This window comes from Anolis sagrei, chromosome 3 (assembly GCF_037176765.1).
Source record: "Anolis sagrei isolate rAnoSag1 chromosome 3, rAnoSag1.mat, whole genome shotgun sequence".
NCBI lineage: Eukaryota > Metazoa > Chordata > Lepidosauria > Squamata > Dactyloidae > Anolis > Anolis sagrei.
The window spans coordinates 268,001,147-268,009,243 of NC_090023.1; the positions used below are offsets into that span (position 1 = coordinate 268,001,147).

The 8,097-nt window shown below is 44.9% G+C and overlaps 1 protein-coding gene across 1 annotated transcript; it reads left to right on the forward strand.

The window, feature by feature from the left end:
* Positions 1–5,355: 5,355 nt before the first annotated feature.
* LOC132769786 (uncharacterized) lies at positions 5,356–6,814 on the forward strand (the record flags this gene model as incomplete). The annotated part of the gene is made up of 1 exon (XM_067466281.1): positions 5,356–6,814. A coding segment is annotated over exon 1 (1,128 nt), but the record flags the coding sequence as incomplete, so codon positions are not given.
* Positions 6,815–8,097: the final 1,283 nt, after the last annotated feature.

Genomic DNA, 8,097 nt, shown 5'->3' on the forward strand with positions numbered 1-8,097 from the left:
ATTGAGCCAAACTTCCCATACAGAACTCCCATGACGAACAGAAAATATTGTGTTTTCTGTTGGTCTTTGGCAACCCCTCTGACAGCCTCTTGCGACCCTCCCAGGGGTCCCGACCCCCAGGTTGAGGAACACTGTCATAGCGTCTTCTTTGTCCCCTTCTACACTTCTATATAAAATCCAGATTATCTTCTTTGAACTAGATTATGGATTATGTGGGGAAAGTGGAAGGCAAAAGGAAGAGGGGCCGACCAAGGGCAAGATGGATGGATGGCATCCTTGAAGTGACTGGACTGACCTTGAAGGAGCTGGGGGTGGTGACGGCCGACAGGGAGCTCTGGCGTAGGCTGGTCCATGAGGTCACGAAGAGTCGGAGACGACTGAACGAATGAACAACACAACAACAACATGTGGCAATGTAGACTCATATAACCCAGTTCAAAGCAGATAATGTGAATGATCTGTTATGATAATCTGGATCATATGGCAGTGTAGAAGGGGCCTTAGGCAAGGAATAGTACTCCAGTGCCCCTTATACTGCCCCGAGTCCCCATAGGGAGATAGGGTGGGTAACAAATAAAGTTTCATTGATTGATTCTGCACTGCCATATAAAATCCAGATTATCTAATCTGACCTGGATTATATGGCAGTGTAGACTCATATAATGCAGGTCAAAACAGATAATGTGGATTATCTGGTGTGATAATCTGGATTATCTGGCAGTGTAGAAGGGAAGGGCGGGGGCCAAGGTAGTCTCCCCAGTTCCTCCCATTATAATAGAGTCACAGCACTAGGGATTTGTTGTCTGTCTCCCATCCAAGTACTAGCCAGGGCTGACCCTGCTTAGCTTTCAAGATCAAATTGGATCTTTGGGAGTTTGAGGTCATGTCTAAGCATAGAAATGTGTGTTTCAGGTGATGGCAGGCGAACTCTCCAGTTCTGGAATGGGATTTGGAGAATATCACAGGTCTAGGGTCTCTGTTTTTCTGCCTGAGGGCCACACAGACGGCCCACTGTATCCACGGATGCTGTGCCCATGGATTCAACCATCCACAGCTTGAAAATCCAAAAAGCAAATTTTGATTTTGCCATTTAATGTAATTGCTACCACTTTACGATACCATTGTACATAATGAGACTTGAGCATCCACACATGTTGCTGGGATTTATAGTTCACTTACAATCAAAGAGTATTCTGAACTCCACCAATGATGAAATTGAACCAAATTTGGCACACAGAACCCTTATGAGCAACAGAAAATAATGGAAGGGTCTGGTGGGCATTGACCTTGAGTTTTGGAGTTGTGGTTCACCTACATAGAGAGCACTGTGGATCTGGACCAAACTGGGCATGAAGACTCAATATGCCCAAATGTGAACATTGGTGGAATTTGGGGGAAATAGACCTTGACATTTAGGAGTTGTAGTTGCTGGGGTTTATAGTTTACTTATAATTAAAGAGCATTCTGAACCCCACCAATGACAGAATTGGGCCAAACCTGGCACACAGAACTCCCATGACCAACAGAAAATCCTTGAAGGGTTTAGTGGGCACTGACCTTGAGTTTGGGAGTTGTAGTTCACCTACATCCAGAGAGCACTGTGGACTCAAACAATGATGGATCTGTACCAAAGTTGGCAGGAATACTCAATATGCCGAAATGTGAACACTGGTGGAGTTTGGGGAGAATAGATCTTGACATATGGAAGTTGTAGTTGCTGGGATTTATAGTTCACTTACAATCAAAGAGTATTCTGAACCCCACCAACAATGGAATTGACCGAAACTTGGCAAACAGAACTCCCATGACAAACAGAAAATACTGGAAGGGTCTGGTGGGCATTGACCTTGAGTTTGGGAGTTGTAGTTCACCTACTTCTGGAGAGCACGTGGACTCAAACAATGATGGATCTTGACCAAACTTGGCACGAATATGCAATATCCCCATTATGAACACTGGTGGAATTTTGGGGAAATAGACCTTGACATTTGGGAGTTGTAGTTGCTGGGATTTATAGTTCACTTACAATCAAGTAGCATTCTGAACCCAACCAATGATAGAATTGGGCTAAACTTCCCACACAGAACCACCATGATGATCTTTGGTGATCCCTCACCCCCCCCCCCCCCCCCGCAGGGGTCCCGACCATTGTATTAAGTAATATGGCAAATATAAGAATTATCGGGAGAGAAAGAGAGGGAGAGAGAAAAGGAATTCACCAATATATTTCATCTTGCTATGTAAACTCTAATAACTGTCGGGAAGAAGAATTGACTAAGTCAATAGCCATACACAGAAAAGGCATTTTTGAGGACAATTTTAAAACAAAGGGATATTGTGTCCAATTCTGGGCACCACAATTCAAGGAAGATATTGACAAGCTGGAATGTGTCCAGAGGAGGGCGACTAAAATGATCAAGGGTCTGGAGAACAAGCCCTATGAGGAGCGGCTTAAGGAGCTGGGCATGTTTAGCCTGAAGAAGAGAAGGCTGAGAGGAGACATGATGAGGGCCATGTATACATACATGAGAGGAAATCATAGGGAGGAGGGAGCAAACTTGTTTTCTGCTTCCCTGGAGACTAGGACGCAATGGAACAATGGCTTCAAACTACATCTGAACATCTGAGAGAGCCGTTCAGCAGTGGAACTCTCTGCCCTGGAGTGTGGTAGAGGCTCCTTCTTTGGAAGCTTTGAAACAGAGGCTGGATGGCCATCTGTCGGGGGTGCTTTGAATGCAATATTCCTGTTTCTTGGCAGAATGGGGTTGGACTGGATGGCCGATGTGGTCTCCTCCAACTCTAGGATTCTATGATTCTATGATTGGGAAAGACAGAGTAGGCAAAATAAATTATCCTTCTATCGCACTACCTCTGAGGATGCTTGCCATAGATGCAGGCGAAACGAGAATGCCTCTAGAACAGTGTTTCTCAACCTGGGGGTCGGGACCCCTTTGGGGGTTGCGAGGGGGTGTCAGAGGGATCCACAAGGACCATCAGAAAACATAGTATTTTCTGTTGGTCATGGGGTTCTGTGTAGAAAGTTTGGTCAAATTCTATCATTGGTGGGGTACAGAAAGCTATTTCATTGTGGGTGAACTATAAATCCCAACAACTACAACTCCCAAATGGCAAGGCCTATTTTCTCCAAACTCTACCAGTGTTCACATATGGGCATATTGAGTATTTGTGCCATGTTTTGTCGCAGGCTTTCATGGCCGGAATCACTGGGTTGTTGTAGGTTTTCCGGGCTATATGGCCATGTTCTAGAGGCATTTTCTCCTGACGTTTCGCCTGCATCTATGGCAAGCATCCTCAGAGGTAGTGAGGTCTGTTGGAAGTAGGAAACTGGGTTTATATATCTGTGTGCCAAGTTTGATCCAGATCCATCATTGCTTGAGTCCACAATATTCTCTGGATGTAGGTGAACTACAACTCCAAAAACTCAAGGTCAATGTCCACCAGACCTTCCCAGTATTTTCTCTTGGTCCTGGGAATTCCGTGTGCCATGTTTGATTCAATTCCATTATTGATGGAGTTCAGAAGGCGCTTTGATTTAAGGTGAACTATAAATCCCAGCAACTCCAGCATTACCAAATGACAAAATCAATCACCCCCAACCCCACCAGTATTCAAATTTTGGGCATATTGGGTATTTGTGCCAAATTTGGTCCAGTGTATTTGGTCCTGCGTATCAGATATTTACATTACAATTCATAACAGTAGCAAAATTAGAGTTATGAAGTAGCAATAAACATAATGTTATGGTTGGGGGTCACCACAACATGAGGGGCTGTATTAAGGGGTCACGGCATTAGGAAGGTTGAGAACCACTGCTCTAGAACATGGCCATATAGCCCGAAAAAAACTACAACAACCCAGTGATTCCGGCCATGAAAGCCTTCGACAATACATTATCCTTCTAATGCTCACAAAGATATATAATTAACACAAACTGGTTGCCAAAGACAAGAGTAAACAAGGGCTTGGATAGTGACTTTTTTGGATGACAAGTTCTAGTATCCTCCAAATAGCATGGCCAAAAAAGTAACTTTCCCAAGCCCAGTTCAGAGAAAGTTGATTCTATGTGATCCAATGGTTTGTCCAAGTCTAGAATTTGATTGGACTCCGTTTTGGGGAATTTTGATCTTTGTTTTGTACTGTAAGATGATCAGTCGTTTCCTCTTTATTTTCCTGCCCAGGTGAAACCACAACTGAGAGCACATCTCTTCCTGAAACAACTACAGCAGGTTTCTCAACTACTATGACCATAATAGAAACCAGTACTACAACAGAAGTGACTACCACAACGCTAAGAGAAAATAACAATACTATCAGTACCACCGTTGAAAACACAAGCTTAGAAGAGACATCTTCTCATGTTCGAGACACATCTGAAGAAACATCAGTCACTCCAGAACCAGGACATTTCTCTTCCTCTTCAGGTGAAACTACAAGTAAGCTCAGCCTCTTAAGTCAGACTACAGCAACTCAACGTTCCCCATTCATGGTGGAGACCACAGAGGACATGACAAGCATCCCTTTCACCAGGTCGCCACCTGAAATAACAGCTTATATGACTCATCCCATTAGTACGGCTGAGGAATTACTGCTCACACCTACAACACCGACACCCGATTCCTTTTCACCTCTTGAAACAACAACTACCACTGGCATTTTGACAGATGAGGACACCACTAGTCCTTCAGCAGAAGTAGATGCCAGAACTATCGAAGTAGATGCTACCAGCTCCTTCTTTAACATCTCGTCTGTTGAAACTCCATCAACCTTCCATATCTCGACAGATGTCACTCCAACAACCCTCCATTCAGTTACATCACCACTTGAAGCAACAACTGCTGAAACTCCACCTACCTTGATTCTAACTTCAGAACCCAGTTCATCTACCTTAAGTCCTACTTGGTCAACTGCTGAAACTCTACCTACCTTGATTCTAACTTCAGAATCCAGTTCATCTACCTTAAGTCCTACTTGGTCAACTGCTGAAACTTCACCTACCTTGATTCTAACTTCAGAATCCAGTTCATCTACCTTAAGTCCTACTTGGTCAACTGCTGAAACTTCACCTACCTTGATTCTAACTTCAGAATCCAGTTCATCTACCTTAAGTCCTACTTGGTCAACTGCTGAAACTTCACCTACCTTGATTCTAACTTCAGAATCCAGTTCATCTACCTTAAGTCCTACTTGGTCAACTGCTGAAACTTCACCTACCTTGATTCTAACTTCAGAATCCAGTTCATCTACCTTAAGTCCTACTTGGTCAACTGCTGAAACTTCACCTAGCTTGATTCTAACTTCAGAACCCACTCCATCTACCTTAAGTCCTAATTGGTCAACTGCTGAAACTTCACCTACCTTGATTCTAACTTCAGAACCCACTCCATCTACCTTAAGTCCTACTTGGTCACACACTTCTACAGCCCTTGCTTCCCCTCCATCTACCTTGAACACCACTCCAGAACTTACTTCACCTACCTTGAACACCACTCCAGAACCCACTCAATCTACCTTGAGTACCACTCCAGAATCTATTACATCTACATTGAACACCACTCCAGAACCCACTCATTCTACTTTGATTCCTACTCCAGAAACTACTACACCTGCCTTGAGCACCATTCCAGAACCCACTCGATTTACCCACTTGAGCACCTCTTCAGAAACCATGTCATCTACCTTGATTCCCACTCCAGAATCCTTTTCATCTACCTTTAACACCATTCCAGAACCTATTCCATTTACCTTGAACACCACTCCAGAATCCTTGATTCCCAAGCCAGAATCTATTCCACTTGCCTTGGGCACCACTCCAGAACTCACTCAATCTACTTTGAATACCACTTCATCTACCTTGATTCTCACTCCTGAATCCTCTTCATCTGCCTTGAGCACCAGTTCAGAACCCACTCCATCTACTTTGAGCACCTCCCCAGAAACCACTTCATCTACTTTGAGTCCTACTTTACCACCCACTTCAGCTCCATTTACTTTCAACACCACCATGAAACCTGTTTCTATAGCCCTCTCATCCATTACATCAGCACCTGAAACAACAGCTTCATCTGCCTTGAGCACCACTCCAGAAACTACTCCATCTGCCTTGAGCACCACTCCAGAACCCAGTTCATCTGCCTTGAGCACCACTCCAGGACCCACTCCATCTTACTTGAGCACCACTCCAGGACCCACGTCATCTACTTTGAGTCCTACTTTACCACCCACTTCAGCTCCATTTACTTTCAACACAATCATGAAACCCATTTCTATAGCCCTCTCATCCATTACATCAGCACCTGAAACAACAGCTTCACCTGCCTTGAGCACCGCTCCAGAAACTACTCCATCTGCCTTGAGCACCACTCCAGAACCCAGTTCATCTTCCTTGAGCACCACTCCAGGACCCACGTCACCTACCTTGAGTCCTTCTTTACCACCCACTTCAGCTCCATTTACTTTCAACACCACCATGAAACCCGTTTCTATAGCCCTCTCATCTATTACATCAGCACCTGAAACAACAGCTTCATCTGCCTTGAGCACCACTCCAGAAACTACTCCATCTGCCTTGAGCACCACTCCAGAACCCAGTTCATCTTCCTTGAGCACCACTCCAGGACCCACGTCACCTACCTTGAGTCCTACTTTACCACCCACTTCAGCTCCATTTACTTTCAACACCACCATGAAACCTGTTTCTATAGCCCTCTCATCCATTACATCAGCACCTGAAACAACAGCTTCTTCTGGCACGTTAGCAGATGAAGTCACAACTGTTACTTCAAGTGAAATAGGTATAGTCAGTACAACTACTGCTAACAGTTCAGCTGTTGAAACTCCATCTACCTTCAGAACCACTGTAGAACCCAGTTCTATAGCCCTCACTTCCCTTACAACGACAAGTTTTACCACCTCACCTCTTGGAACCACATCTATTTTTACCACCACCCCAGAGATTACCTCAACAGCTCCCCATTTACTTACAACAACCCTTGAAACAATAACTACCACCAGCATTTTTGAAGATTGGAACACAACTAGGACTTCTGGAGAAGCAGCTACCACCATTATAGGGGATACTACCACCAAAGCCCCTTCACCAACTCCTACTACTGTGTTGATGAAAACGACAACTACTAGAGCCAATGCCAGTGCCAGCAGAATAACCACCAGTAATTTGGACAAAGTGGCTTCTACCCCAAGAGATGTCACTACCACCATCAGCACCTCAGCAGCTAAAACACAAAGATCTTCAGTTGCCACCACTGCTAATGCCACGCTGGATGGATTAAGAGCCACGACAAAAGTCCGAACCTCACCAGGTACCACCACATCTTGGCCAACCAGCCAACAGCCATTGACACCTGATCTAGGTAAGTGCGTTTTGCACCTCTTTGAAGAGCTGAAGGTGGAACCTCCACCCAAAAGACTGAGGTCCAAGCATGGAATGATGCTTATATAAGATCAGATGTAGCTAAGCTAGGCTTTCCTTGGTGTCCGGTCTAAATCTAATGCTTATTTTTATAGTCAATAGACCCAAAAGGAACTTTAAGTTAAGAGTGGAGAAAGTACACAAGTGAGGTTGTTCTCCAAACTATATTTTCACTCGTAGCATATCAAAAATTCAAACTAAGTACCTCTGTCCAGACAAGACAGAGGTCCTCCTGGTCAGTCGAAAGGCCGAACAGGGCATAGGGTTACAGCCTGTGTTGGATGGAGTTACACTCCCCTTGAAGACGCAGGTTTGCAGCTTGGGTGTGATCCTGGATTCATCACTGAGCCTGGAACCCCAGGTTTCGGCGGTGACCAGGGGAGCATTTGCACAGTTAAAGTTTGTGCACCAGCTGCGCCCGTGTCTTGGGAGGTCCAACTTGGCCACAGTAGTCCACGCTCTGGTTACATCCCATATAGACTACTGCAATGTGCTCTACTTGGGGTTGCCTTTGAAGACTGTTTGGAAGCTTCAAATGGTCCAGCGGGCGGCAGCTAGGTTACCAGTGGGAGCAGCGTTCAGGAAGCACACAACTCCTACATCTATCACCCATTTTAACATGTTTTATGCCGTCGCACCTGGGGGCT